The following is a 15,014-nucleotide window of genomic DNA, read 5'->3' as shown; positions in this document are numbered from 1 at the left end:
TCAATACCATCGGATCCATCAGAAGACGCGCCGAAAACGTGTGCCGCTTCGACATTTGAAACTTTGTCGGAAAGTGCTGGAAACTGTTGGTGAAAGCCGATACGACTACTTGAACACCGGATCGGATTGTTGTTGTTGTTTGCGGTTCTTTTTTTTTTATTGGGAGGGAAGGGGGGGGGGGGGGGGCAACGTGCTTCGAGATACGCGATGTATGCTCTTGCGTGGTTTGACCAGCCACTGCAGTGTCCCGCACGATGCTCAGTGTCACTGTCGGTATAATGTCTGAAGGAAGACCATTGCAGGCAGTAGTGTCGGTATGTTTATGGGTAGTCGCTTTTTCTTTTATGCACATCGTGACGAGAAGCGCCCGCACGCATTTTTCAGCTTTCATTTCTTGCTGCAATGTTTAACTTATATATAGCTCTCTGGTGTTTTCTACTGGGGAGTTGCATATATCTATAGAGGCAACTGTCACGTATGCAGTAAAGTTGTCACGCGAACACAAATTTTCGAGAAGCCAAACTGTAACGACGTTTGACGCTGGCAGCCCAATGAGACGAAAGCATTTCTTCTTCTTTCGTTCTTGCTCTTCTTTTTTTTTTTTATTCCTTGCTTCACTGTGTTCTTTCCTGTCTTTCCTTCGTTTGACGTCTTGAATAGAGCTCTAAATTGGGGCGTTCGATTATTATTATAGTCCTTAATGCTCCAGGTAAAGCCGTATCATTGCCCTTTCTAACTTTTAGTTGCTTATCAGCCGACATACATCCGCTATATTTTGTTTTGTTATCCACCAAAATCTACGTAAGCAAACACATCGTATAGCCTCGCTCATTCACGGAAGCCGTCGCGTTCAAACTCATTGACTCCTTTCTTCTTATCTCACAGTAATTTTGTCCCCAATTATGTTTACTATTATGGGAAAAGCAATAGCCGTGCCCATTACAGGGTGACTAAATCTCCTTCGTTTATTTTCATTTAAACAAGCAAAAAAAAAGTATTTGCTTCACCTTGAATGGCGCTTTTCCTTCCCCGCAGCCGGACCACCACGGCAGCTTCTACGAGAACACCATCGTGGTCCAGTACGGCGTGGACATCATCGAGGCGTGGGACGAAGCCAAGCGGTTGCGATGCGAGTGGCACGACGCGTACGAGAAGTCGGCGCTGCGCACGCCTTCCATCCAGCTGGCCGACCTGGACGTCCAGGAGCTCAACTTCCAGGGCGACAGCGTCGGATGCTGGATGGAGATACAGGAAGGCGAGTGCTTTTTTTTTTTTTTTTTTACCCGTTGAGCCTCGTAATTCGTCAGCGCACAGCACTTCGCAAATTCAGACATGTTGCACCGTGTCTGGCGTCCAGCTGCCTCCGCACTGCTACAACTGCCACTTCTTGTGGAAACTAGACCTGCACGGGGACATTCAGTTATGAAGTTCACAGACGAGGAAATGTGTGCAGAAGTTCTGTAGTGCATATACTGTTTGTTGACTGTCAGTGAATTTGCGTACGTCGTTCTGGGTCTTGTATCAATGCGCAAGAAAGAAAGAAAAAAACGTCCCTAGGAAAGAAAATCAATCTAAATCAGTGCGTAACAATACGCCAGAAGACCGCTTGTTAACTGTCTTGATAATCAACTTTTTTTTGCCTAATAACGATCCAATTTGTAGAGTACCTAGCGCATCGTCGGAGCTCAAACGCTCTCAAAAGAGATAACACTGCACCTTAACGCATTTGCCTAGAATATTTTTGACAAAGGCTGCACGTAAAGAAAATAAACGTTTCTTCGTTAACTAAAGGCATTACAATAAAAAGGCCGGTGTTTAAAGTTCCGCGGTCACTTTACATATTGATGTTCCAGTAATTGGCTTTTCGCGCCTCTCAACAGGGACGGCCCATGGAAAGCACCGGAAAAGCACTTTAATCGTAGCCATGAACGCCCGTTTTCGATGCTGACGGATTGTAAAAAGTTTCGTTAGGGCTTTTTTTTTTTTTTTTTTTGCACTGCGGACTAACCCGACGTGTTGGCCAAATAGTTTGGATAAAAGCTGAACTTGTTGACCCAAGTATACTTTTGTCAACAGCGCCAATGCTGCTTGCTGTGTGAAATTACTGCAACGTCATTCATTGCACGCTCGTCCTCATTACACGCTTATCGTTCAGTACAACCCTTATACAGGGTGTCCCCGCTATCATGCAGCACGATTTAAAAAAAGAGGAACGGCGTTACGCGAAGCCAACCTAGTGCGTATTGTTTCCAGTACAGTGGAGTAGCCGCCAGTAATTTTTTCATTACTGAGATTTAATTAATTAATTGTAATTAATTATCTAACTCCAGAAGTACTGTCCTAATTATCAAAGTGTCAATGAGAAAGTTGTGGAGCAACACAAAAAACTCCCGATAACAGCTTTCTGTTGCTCAATACATGCTACATAAATGTGTTTTTATACCGAATTCCATCGAATCCTGGCCGTGGCGGCCGCATTTCCATGGAGGCGAAATGCAAAAACGCCCGTGTGCTTGCTTTGTAGTGCACGCTAAAGAACCCCAGGTGGTCAGAATTAATCCGGAGCCCTCCACTACGGCGTGCCTGATAACCAGAACTGATTTTGGCACGTAAAACCCCAGAAAGAAGAAGAACAGAAGCATTAGAAAGGCATGTCAACAAAAGCGAGGCAAAAGAAGCGAACGTCGACCCGCATGCGCGTTAAAAAAAAGAAAAGAAGAAAAGCGATTGAAAACGTTGAATAAAACAAATAAGGGGTACAGAAAAAAACAGTGTAACATCTGATTATGAAACGAGAAGATAATGCATATAAGGCAAAAATAGCAATTATGCTAGATTGCGTCATTTATCATCTTTATAACCCCAATTTCAGTACATAAATGTACCACATATATCACGTATCACGTATGTGATATATATGGTACATTTGGTTGACACGCCTTTTCTGTGAACCTGTGACTTGTGTAGTGACCAGTTCTGTTGTATGATACATTGTCACGTAGTAGTGACGCTGAAGGAAACAGTCGTAAAACTGTGTATGACGAAACTGGTTGTTTATTGGGCGAACCTGTGCCCACAAAAGCAAGCTACACTCAAAGCACAACGAAAGCGGCGAACACAGTCGGCGGTCGTCGAAAATCTGATCAGCGGCGAAACGCGTCGGCTTTTATACCTGAGTCACCGAAGGTTCCAGATTAATCCCTGATGCCCGCGTGTCTTCCAGAAAGTTCTAGACAATTCGTGTCGCTTATACGATCAGATTACATGAGTGTCGGTGACCACAGACGAAGGATAGAAGCATCGATAACGTTCGAGAAGCTTCCGATGCAGGCGCGTACTGCGCCGAGCGATAACGTTTAACACTTGTTAGCCGGTGGAAAGCGGCCACCGGTGAAAGATAAACATGTATACGTGTCAATATCGTCTTGGCGGTTGCCGGTGCTTGGTGGTAATGGACCGTCGTAACGATGGCATCGTCATTTGCTAGGCGCAACGTTTTCTAAAACCGCAACGACCATTTCTCTGTCCCGTATCTATGACGGCGCATCTCACTGGACTTTATGGACGCTCCAAGTCTCCGTGCGGTCGTGACTGATGAGGCATTTTGTTGCCGAAAATTCGCATTGAAGATGAGATATGGGGCGAAGGAAGCGTGTCGACGCACCATTGATGCTTAGCCAGAGCATTTTCGACGCGACAATGAAACTGCAGCGAAGCTATAGCGCCTTCCGTTCTCGAATATCACCACCCCGCACACAATTTTTTTTTTCAGCTCGACATGCATGCCGTGACAGCTGTGGACCAAAAAAAATTGTCGGCGGCGCACGTTTTGATTTTTTATTTGATTCTGGCGTTTTACGTGCCAAAACCACGATATATGATCTTGAACCTGCACGTAGCGCACGGCACGCGGACGTTTTTGCATTTTCCCCCGATCGAAATGCGGCCGCCGCGGGCCGGGATTCGATCTCGCAACCTCTTGCTTAGCGTATACGCACAATGCCATAGCCGCTAAGCCATGACGGCGGGTTAACACACGTTTCCCATTAAGTGTTGCTCTTTCAGCGGGGCATGACCGCCGAAATTACGTTGCTCATGCCGTTGCGTGTGGACCGTATTGATCAACTTGTTTCGCATATAGAGTTATTATCTATTTACTGGCCCTAAAGGGAGACCCTTTTAGTAATTGTAAGGCTACTTTGTCAAGTTATACAGTTTTGCAATTAGCGCGTATACGTGAACGTTTCTTTTTTTTTTTTGCGTTTTATGTGAGATGCAAAATGCAGGCGCGGGCTCTCCGGATGAAACCACATGCTGCAGAAAAGCATGCACACATCTTGCTTCGTCTTCATTTGAACGATGGCTGGGGCCACCATTGTACATCGGTTATGACCAATGTTCATATGTTCAGTGTTCGTGGGCAAATGTGCAGTGCAGAGTAACGCATGTTTCGAACTAGGAAAATGGCCCCGCGGGACAGTTTTACACGTGGCTTTCACATGCTTGGAAGCCATACCGAACTTCTTATAGACGCCCGCAGTCATTCTGAAACACGCGAGAAGAACCGAAGGAAACGTTTATTAGTGAAACGGTGTCCCGAGCGAGGCCCGGTATCACCCTGAGGCGGGAAGGTTCCTTGGTCCAGGAACTCTCTGGCTTCGACTGCCCTCTTGGCCCTGGCGACGAGTTGTCGCTGGTCTTCCAGGTCCCCGAGGGCGATAACCTTATTATTATTATTATTATTATTATTATTATTATTATTATTATTATTATTATTATTATTATTATTATTATTATTATTATTATTATTCATGATAATCACGCATTTTTAATATGAACAGCAAGGTTGCCGCCGGCAGGGTGACACAGATTCAAGTGAGGGTCATTCTCGTCCCATGGGAATGGAATTAAAAGGACGGCGTATGCATGTGCATTACCTGTATCCTTGCATTAAGGGCATTCACATTGACCGATTCTCCAGGGAACTGTGGATTGTATGTGGACTATATTTATATTATTCAATTCATTACTTTATGGTAAATCTGACGAACTGGGATTATTCTTCAATTTGTTAATTATTCGTCGTTGTTTCGTTGCTGCATTTTCTGCGGGTAAGTATTTATAGGGAGTTTCGTTCAATCAAGAAGTTTATTGTTCTAGCTTAGCCATGACTTCTTTTTCTTTCTTTGCAGGTGTTGTTGTGCGGAGAAAACAATTACCCTTCCTTTGCTGTGTATGCCTTGAAATAATTAATGACATTGACGTTGCGGTAATTGGCATATTTTGATATTTAGCACTGAAAATAAAATTAAAAGATTCATGAATGTAAAGTTTCTTTATTCGGAGAACAACACTCACAACAATATGTGCTGCCAACAATGCAGTGGCGCCCAGCAGCGCGTGCCCGGAAAAAGAATTTGTGACAAGTGCCTTTGTTTCGCACAACTCGGCGTAGCTCAGTGGCAATTTGCACTCTGCTGCCGAGCACGGTGCCATGGCTTCCGATTCCCCAGCAGCAATGACCACATTCTCAGATTGTGGCCATAATGACAAACGCGCTCGTGTACCAAGCCTTGGGCGCACGTCAAGGACGCCCCAGGTGATCAAAATTCACCAGCAACCATTCTCAAACGCGTCTCTCATAGCTCATGACTCTTCAGTTACATTGGGACGTTCAAGGGGTACCGCTTAGTGTTTTAGTGTATCTATAGTGAAGTATACCTTGCGAAAATATGTTCCCATTCGTACTTCTGTTGCAGGAAAAGGCTGTTTATTAGCGCAGAAATTGAAGCCCTAAATTGTACCCCCTCCTCCCGTTTTTTTTTCTTTTTTTTTAACATTGCGCCACAACAATTCGCGCCGGCAAGTCACTGTGACTTCACTGATTGCAAAGCATTTTCTTGTATTGCAGCCGTTCTGGCGCAACGAACGTTATCTAGACTTGCTAGTCGGAGTCCTTCGTTCTTTTAAAATTCAACAGAGTACGTGTTTAGTGATACGCGACCAACTGTATACCCGAATAGATGCACTCAATATCCACGGCGCTATGGCGATCTGACACAGAAACTTCGACACGTGTCATTTTTTTTAAATTCTTTTTCCCTTCCGTTAAGACTTACTAAGCGTCCTCTGACATGAACAGTAGTCGTTTGGCTATACGCCAGAAGCGCAGTTTACTAATACAGCCTCACCTGATGTTCATCTTTAATGTCTACCTGTAAGCCTCTTAAGTCTGAAATCACTTGGACGCGCGCAGGCAAGGGTCCGTGGGCGAAGCAGGTGTCGAGCATCGTGCCGCTGGGCAGCCCGCTCACCATGGTGATCGCCATCAACGACCGCGACAAGCAGTTCGACATGCGCGTCAAGTCGTGCGCCGCGCACGACGGCCTGCGCGGCCCGATCCAGCTGACGGACGACCGCGGCTGCGTGCTGCGACCCAAGATGCTCACGGCCTTCATGAAGGTGCGCGACTTCAGCGGCAAGGCGAGCGTGGTGGCCTTCTCGCACTTCTACGCCTTCAAGTTCCCGGACACCATCGAGGTGCAGATACAGTGCGTGGTCGAGATATGCCGTCACGGTTGCCCCGACGACTGCCCCGCCCACGAGCAGCACCCGCCCCACGTACGTGTTCTCTCCAGTTGATTAATTGATTGATTGATTGATTGACAGTCCTCGATTTTGTACGTGCAGATCCGCCTAGACCCACGTGTGAGGCATGATTTATTTACTTAATAGATACCGATGGGCTAGTTGGTGAGCCATGATATTGATGAAGCAGCGCACTTGAAACAGACAAGTTCACGCATACACGTGAAAAAGGACATACACAGGCGCTGGAGTGCAACTACTGCTTTAATGCTCAAAGACCTGCCGTTTTGTAGTGTCGCTTGAGAAGCGCACGCGCTCTGACAGCAGTGAGGCGTCAACAAGACCCAGAAGAACAAATAGTCCGTTTCCGTGTGCGCGTGAACTTGTCTAAGTGCGCTGCATCATCAATATCATTATTTATTTATTTATTTATTGACAGCACCGGCGCCACTTCTTGTCCTCATGTGGGGCTTGATTATATATATATATATATATATATATATATATATATATATATATATATATATATATATATATATATTTGCTTCGGGGCGCTGAAGTTGCTATAGCAGCGTCACTACTTTGTCGGAGGTAATCTTAAGCAATGTTCGATGTGGACCAATAGGTCACAGAAGGCTTGGAACCTGCAGATTTGGTGACGGCCGCGTTACTGGACCGACAGCACAAAACACTGGCCAGCTACCATATATAGAGTGCTTGTTTCGCATTGGTCGCTTAGCTGACCAGTGTGATGTCATTGCTCCGAGTCTCTAGTCATCTTGTAATACATGAGACATTTCGTCTTCTAAGGTATGTGCAATGCGTAAGAATGCTTGCTTCAAGCTGGATCAGCTCGAGTGCAATGCTTGAAGCTCGATCATTGTGGCGCGCGGCATATCGCAAGGCATGCCATTACTGCATGTCACGACCATGAATCATTAGCGCATCAATCGTATTTTGTGTCAAAAGCAGCTGCCGGCGACTTTGCGAGTTGGTCCGGAAAATTGCACAGACAGTTCCAGCTGGTCTTCGGCGGTTTTGATCGCGTTAATTTATGGCCGGCTGCGCGCGTCTGCTCGCAGGGAGGCGGTGGTGACCTTCCTCCACCAAATCACCTGGAGAACCAGCGGCCACCTGAACGCCACCAACCGAGACCGCCACATCACCAGAGGCCGCCGCACTACGCCGCTTCGTCGTCCCAGCATGATCAGAAGCTGGAGAACGCGCCCTCGCAGCAGCAGCAGCAGCAGCAGCAGCAGCATCAACAACAACAACAGCACCATGATCCACAACGGGAAGGGGTGGCCGCGGGCAGTTCCGTACACGCGGTCAAACACCAACCGCAGCCCCCACCTCAGCAGCAGAGCAGCAGTGTCACCCAGCCCACGGTGCAGCGTCATACGATTCCATTTGGTCTTCCCCTGCTGTCGGTCAACGTCCTGCCTGACCATTACTGTGAGCACTAAGCAATGCTTGAGAACCCTGAAACTATAGAAAAACGATGGGCTCGTTGGGAGAGGTCCTTTAGACGTGCGCCTTTTCGTCTATCGTGACCCGTATTCACGACACTTTTCTTACGTGGGTGACCTCCGCGATTAGCTATTGCGGTGATTTTCTCATCACACCAATCGATCTGCAAAGAACGAGTGAACTCCCTCCATTTTTTTTTCTCTTTATGTCAACTAGAATACCGGCAATCTGTGTTCGCTCTCTGATTGACACCGTTCTCTCCCTGTCTCTTAACGTTACGCCTATATATATTTCGCTCCATCGCTCTTTGTGCGGTCCCTAACTTGTTCTCGAGCTTCTTTGTTAACCTCCATGTTTCTGCCCCATATGTAAGCATCGGCAGAATGCAATTCGCGCTCTTTTAATTCTAATGCATATCTTGTTCCCTTGTCAGGCAATTGAGCATTACCTTTGTCTTCTGCATATTAATATCTGACCATACTCGTAGACTTTCTCGTTTAAGGTCCTCAATCATTTGTTACAATTATTAAAAAAAATTATGGGGTTTTACGTGCCAAAACCAGTTCTGATTATGAGGCACGCCGTAGTGGGGGACTCCGGAAATTTGGACCACGTGGGGTTCTTTAACGTGCACCTAAATCTAAGTACACGGGTGTTTTCGCATTTCGCCCCCATCGAAATGCGGCCGCCGTGGCCGGGATTCGATCCCGCGACCTCGTGCTCAGCAGCCCAACACCACAGCCACTGAGCAACCACGGCGGGTATGTTCCCCAGTGTTGCTGAACAGGACAATGTCATCTGCAAACCGAAAGTTGCTGGGATATTCGCTGTTTGATCCTCACTACTAAGCACTAATAAGCCGTTTTTATCCATAAATAAACAGCGCTAAGCAAAACAGACCTGACAAGGCAACTAAAGAAAGCCACCTTCACTGCGTCGCGTGAGCTTGAACAACATAATTTTCGTGCAAAGATGCGTTGGTGTCAAATGCATACGCTATGCAGTGGAACAGCAGTGCGCTTTTATATGCGAAACTTGAGCATGCGCTGTGTTCTCTCTGCACCTATTCCCAGATCCACCGACACCACCGGGAGTCCACACGGGCCAGTTCCACCCCCTCAACATTGCCTCCGTGCATCAGGCTCCTCCCCCGCATCTGTCGTACCCGCCCCTGGGCCCCCACCTACAAGTAATGCCCCGACGCCCTTCTTACGAAGAGGCGGATGAGCAGTTACTCCAGGAAGGCCCGCTCAAGGACGTCACCACGGACCCACCTCAGTTTTCCACGACACCTTCACAGCACGAAAGCGATTCTCACACAACCAGCGGGAAGGAATTCGAATCCATCGCACAGAAACAGTCCTCGAGTAATTCTGAGCTATCCACTGCCACCGCTCAGCCTGAAGACAAGCCCACTATGCGGCCCCTTTACTACGAAGGTCCCAAGTCAGCGGGAGTCCAGCCGCCACGTTCTGAACAGCCTGCCACGACGACGACGAAGTCCGCGTTGACGCATACGGAGGTCGAGTACGAAGACGACGACGATACGACGTCAAATACGCCGGCCACAACGACAACAGCGACGACAACGAGCGCGAGGGAGGGGTATTTTACGCCCACGTCTCGAGACACGTTCAACATGCCTCCACCGGTGCGTCCGTACCCGCAGACACCTCCGCAGGAAGGCTTCATTTCTGAGGGAAACAAGGTCGATGCGCCCGATCCTAGTTCGGCAAGGCCGGTATTCTTCTCGTATTCGCCACCTTCTAGAGCCCCTGTCCACATCCCTGTCAAAGAGGACCTCAGTGAAACCGACGGCAACGCCCCTGGGGGCGGCAAGTTCAGTGCCATCAGACCGCGGCCTCCGGCACCGGCGGGCCCCACTGGTGAGCTGTACCGACACCCGAGACCCCACTACCCGTACCCGATATCCAAGATTGGACCGGGTGCAAACAGCCCTGACATCTTCCAGGACAGGGTCGACACCGTCTCCGAAACCGCGTCAGAACCTCCTCCTGCTATGGCCGAGACCGAGACCACGCACGACGCGAACAAGTCCGAAACGCCGTCGACCACAACGACGACGACGACGACGACAACCGCAGACCCGACGCACGTTTCCAAGGTTCCCATCCAGGCTTCCGTGACGCTCATGAGCGGCCGCTTCCCTAATGGTCCGCGTTCGCTCAAGACCAAGCGCAACGCCGTCGGCTCGTCCGACCAGCTGGGTGTCCGCGGCTCGCTGAGAGTCATCGCGGGCGTCGACTTGGCCTTCCTGCCCAACGTGACCAGGGACAATGCTGCCATCTTCACCGGTCGCTACGAGGAGATCATCTACGGCGTCTGCCTTCCGGCTACGGGTCTAGCCGCCAGCGTGGGCGCCTTCGTGCTGCTCATCCTGTGCACTACGTGCATCGCGGCGTACCTCTACTACGTGCTCAGGACGTATGAGGCCAAGTCGAAGCAGTCGTTCGTACTCCGCAGGTTTCTCTCGACGTACAGGAACAGAAAGATGAAGCACTGAAAACTCTCCAGCTTCGCCGTAAGTTTATAGCGGTGTTTTGTTTCAAAGCCCGCGGAACAATCTCAGGAAAGGAAACTTTACGCCCATGGCGACGTTGCCGCTCATACGTTCGACTCTTGGATCGTGTACCGAAGTTTGTTTGTTACGTGAAAATTTATGTGAGTGCGCACTGCTGAGGAATACGACGGATCAGGGACGGCTGAGCGTGGCGTTACCGGTCGTGATGTCGCAATCACGCCGACAGGACGCCATTTGTGAGCAACGACATGAGAACTGCACGGCAACGTCGACCAAGCAGCTAACGCCTGAGGCTCGTCGATTGACTCGTCAGTACGAGCTCTCGTTTACACTGCAGAGTTGAAAGTTGATGGGGGAAAAAAAGTTGTTGAGTGTGACAGTATCGCGCGAAGACTGAACACTGACGCTCGGCGGATGTGTAGTCTTGCTCACGCCTAAGTTCATGGCCGGGCTGCGGTAGTGTCTAAATTGGCTTTCCCACCGAACACATTGCCATCGTATACACGCCATCATCCTGCTTCTAGCGCAGGGTAGTCCGCCTTATCCAGTGCGTCACTGTGTATGCATTAAATAGACTGCTGGCCGCATCGGTTCCTCGGAGCAAACTGCTCCAAGAGACAGCAACTCCTGTGTGGAACGAAGGCGTGTGTGCGTGTGACTTCAGCAAACAGGTGTGGCATTGTCTGTTCATCTGTCCGTATACGTGAGGCACGAGATGCTGGGATGTTCTGCCCCGTGTGATGTAAACTCAGGAGCACTCAGCTCTCCATACCTCGGTGTCCTTGTGTATGTGTGTCCGTGTGAAGTGACAAGGACACTCACAAACGCCACAATTAGCGGACGTTTTCACATCCGTGTGCTCCTCGCCGCGCTAATTGGGCGCAATCGATGTGTTTTTTTTTTTCTTCTAGAGATTCACCACTAACGAGCATGCGCACGTGGTGTAGAACCTGTCTGTGGCGTAATGTGACTAACTTTTGCAAAGTTGCCCCTAACACGACTGACCTACCAACCCATTTGCGTAATTGCTGAACATTTAGTAGGGGAACAAATTACGCGAGTTCACCGATTGTCTGTCGGAACAGTGCTCGCGGGAAAAAAATGAAAAAAAGAGTGACTAACTTGAAAGCGTGAAGATGTGGACGTGCGCAGCTAATATACAGCCTCGTTTCCCTTGCGCTTGCTCCGATTGTGCGAATCACGCGCCTTCATGACAGTGATGCATGTGAAACGTACTGGACCACAGGAAATAGATGCGACCTCTTTCCTTCTACGACGACACCACTGGTCTTGTGAGCAGCCTAAGGCACTGAGATTGGATTCCGGTGTTGTTTGGATTATATGATACCTTAGCCCGGTTGCCGAAGGTAAGTTACACGTTGTATAGAAAGAAAACGGAAAGGGCAAGTTAAGGCGGTTAACTATGTATGAGCTTTGTTTGCTACCCTACGCGTAAAGAAGGAAAGATTCATTGTCGCGAAGCACCTCAAGTGAAGCTTATGTTGACTGATGGACGGCAACGTTCTATATCGCTGCGACAATTTGTTTTCCAATTATTTCATACCAAATTTAGGGACCAGTTGAATCATATACCCGCCTCCATCCCCATGCGAATTGGTTCTGCTGCACTTAGGTATTCTCCTGACAGCCACTGCCTAACACAGCGTTAGTTCGCAGTAGTCATCTTTGCTGATGTCATGTCACATGTCTCTCAGTTATCGGTGGTTCCTTACATAACGTTCTCTGGACCTTGTTGGTGCTGGAATCAAATATTGAATCGAGGCGCAAGGAACTGAGGCACTAAATTGTCCCACTGAAAAGTGGATCCTCTCCAGTTTTTTACCATTTTCGTAAGAGGCAAGCCTTTCTCCGGTTTCCAACGCAATATTGTTTTATGGCACATATCAAGTTTCGATGGAAGTTCCTTAAAGGTAGTGTGCATTTTTTAGAAGCATTTATTAGGCTCCGTATTTCAATGACCCACGCAGTGGCTGACTCCAGCATTTTTGGCATTTACTCGTTCTTGTGTCACCTAGGTACAAATAACCAAATTTCTTAAAACGTTTTCCTGAACGTTATTTTTATTTCTCGCGGGGGCACATTCCTCTGTCATACAGTCCCTGGTCATCGGAGATGGCTGGATTATGGAGCAACGTTCCACAAGTGTAATGGTTAGTGGCATGATTAAAAAAATGTGGATGCAGCATTAACATAATGATGATCGTGGCTGTTCGGGGTGAAACGACTTGGCAGTGGTCTTTATCGAGAAGAAATCCGATTGGCTGACGTTATGAGAACCTGTGTTTAACTGCATATAATTTGTGCTCTCGCTGTTTCGGCAGACCTCATACGGAGAAAGAAACACGAATGAAAGGAAAACTGTACTGTAAGTTTGAAGCTTGTTTTTTGTTAAAGTGGCGTCATTTGATGGAACGACTGCGCTTATCCTGAGCAAGTAGCAGGGTCATTCTGGTGTCAACTTACGCACCCGACAAAATGACTGAGTGACATGCGCCTTACTAAGTTGCCTCCCTAACATACTGCACTGCTGTCATCATTTTGAGTCGCCCACCGTACACGTCGTCGCCCATGCCAGCCGATGGTAAAGTGCAACTCTGACGCTAAGTTGACCTACAAGTCCATGGGTATCGCAACAAAATCGACAAAAAAAGCGTTTCTGTGTCGTTATTTGTCCAAGCACGAGAGCATGTCATCGTGAGATGCAAATTGTATTTTCTATTTGTGTAACAAATTTATGATGTTACTTATTTTGTCGTGTTGCTGTAAGCTGCTGAGGTATACCGTCAGCATAAATTCAAACGCTAACAAATCGAAAACGGCGTAAATGCGTTGTCGTGTTTTCCAGGTTCGCTTGCATTTGTTACAGTGACAATTCATACTCCAAAACGAACACTCGGGGCTACATGCAAGGCGCTTAGCAACCGGCTACAGAGCGGTTGCACTTTGCACTAGAACACTAAACATGCATTCAGATCAGTTACTTTCTGTTCGCGTTTCAATTTATGATGATGGCACGTCCAGAAAGACACCACCTGTTCCTATGTCCAATAGAAACTAGTTTCACTGAACCAGCTGACCTTATGTGCCTATAGAGCTGGAACTGAATATTGCCTATACTGATAATTTCCAGCGATATCACTCAATGCGGGCTTATTGACTAGATGAGTTTTCTTTTACTCAAAGTCTTCTTCACGTCGCTGTAAGTATATAGAGTCGCCGATGGCGCCGACATGGGGCAGAAACGCCGTGAAGTCAGCGACGTTCAACTCAGTCGAAATCAAGCGATGTTCGGGGTCATCGAGAAACCACTTCTTTCACATCGGAGAGCGAATGAATGAATAAAGCAGCATAGAATGAATATACTAGATGAATGAATAGAATAGAACAAGCTTTACTTCCGTGCATTCGGTCGGTTCGCCACAACTTTGTCAAGTGGTTCCCAGATGAGGTTGGGGTCACCTAGGTTTTGTGAGCCGGTATTGTGTAATGCAATGATTCCGTTCACACGATCGCATTCTGCTGTCATAGTCCGCCTGGAGCTGGCCGACCAGCAAATTTTCTGGCCATGACGGCGGCGGTGTGCCTATTCTGCCATTGAAGAAGGTGGGCAAAAGGAATGGCACTGGAATCGGATCGTTCCGTTGTTCCTGTCACGGACTCCCCAAGACCTGCACGGAGTTGAGCAGCTATATAGCTGCAGCGTTTGTTTAGAGTACCCAATTCCCGGCCCTAAATACGTACTCCGGCCCTTAGCTGCGCGAAAGGGATTGTAGTACCAGCGCGTTTACCGGCAGAGATAGGGGTACCCGGCACGTCTACGTACATGTTGACTCACAGCGAGTCTGAAACGTTTCCGGCGTTCCGACGGATGCATGACGCAACATAACAGGCGTGCACTGCCAGTACAGCGCACATCCTATGCAAGCTATATCTCACAATCTCCCTGTTTTGACTGCAGTTTGGCCATCACGCACTTGTTGATCACGTGTCTCAACGTGGCCAAATCGAGCACTCAGCGCTGTTTTCTGTTTGTGTGTCGCTTTACTGAGCGTACGCGGACGCTTTACCGGATGACTGAGCGTCTGATTCGCTGTTTGTTTTCTTGTACTTGGTCGAATTCAAGAAGGATTATTAAATAAATTCAGTTTCCTATATTTTTTTCTTTCCCGTGTACGTGTCACTGTATATCATATATGATGGTGTTGTTCGGTGCACAGCACACGAGCCAATTACTGCATGAGTCCGACTTTATGGATTCGCAATCGCCGGCATTGCTGCGAGTGGTTGCTCAAAAATGACGCAGACTTTTTTCTTATTTTTTGCTTTAACATTCATTGCTATAGCCATAACGTCCTGGAACTCGGTCTAGTTTTTACACTAGCTGCTGATAATA

The 15,014-nt window shown here is 47.9% G+C and overlaps 1 protein-coding gene across 1 annotated transcript in view; it reads left to right on the top strand.

The window, feature by feature from the left end:
• Positions 1-14,663, top strand: part of LOC119440347 (uncharacterized) — a 73,688-nt gene extending 59,025 nt beyond the window's left edge. Inside the window, exons 3-6 of the mRNA XM_049662878.1 lie at positions 1,036-1,255; positions 6,257-6,621; positions 7,671-8,043; positions 9,132-14,663. Of these exons, the coding sequence (XP_049518835.1) occupies positions 1,036-1,255; positions 6,257-6,621; positions 7,671-8,043; positions 9,132-10,582 (2,409 nt within the window). The 3' untranslated portion in view covers positions 10,583-14,663. The remainder of the gene's footprint in view (positions 1-1,035; positions 1,256-6,256; positions 6,622-7,670; positions 8,044-9,131) is intronic.
• The last annotated feature ends 351 nt before the right edge of the window (positions 14,664-15,014 follow it).

This window comes from Dermacentor silvarum, chromosome 2 (genome assembly GCF_013339745.2).
Source record: "Dermacentor silvarum isolate Dsil-2018 chromosome 2, BIME_Dsil_1.4, whole genome shotgun sequence".
In the NCBI taxonomy this organism is placed as follows: Eukaryota; Metazoa; Arthropoda; class Arachnida; order Ixodida; family Ixodidae; genus Dermacentor; species Dermacentor silvarum.
The sequence above is the reverse complement of the archived record's forward strand: the minus strand, read 5'-3'. Positions and strand labels throughout refer to the sequence as shown.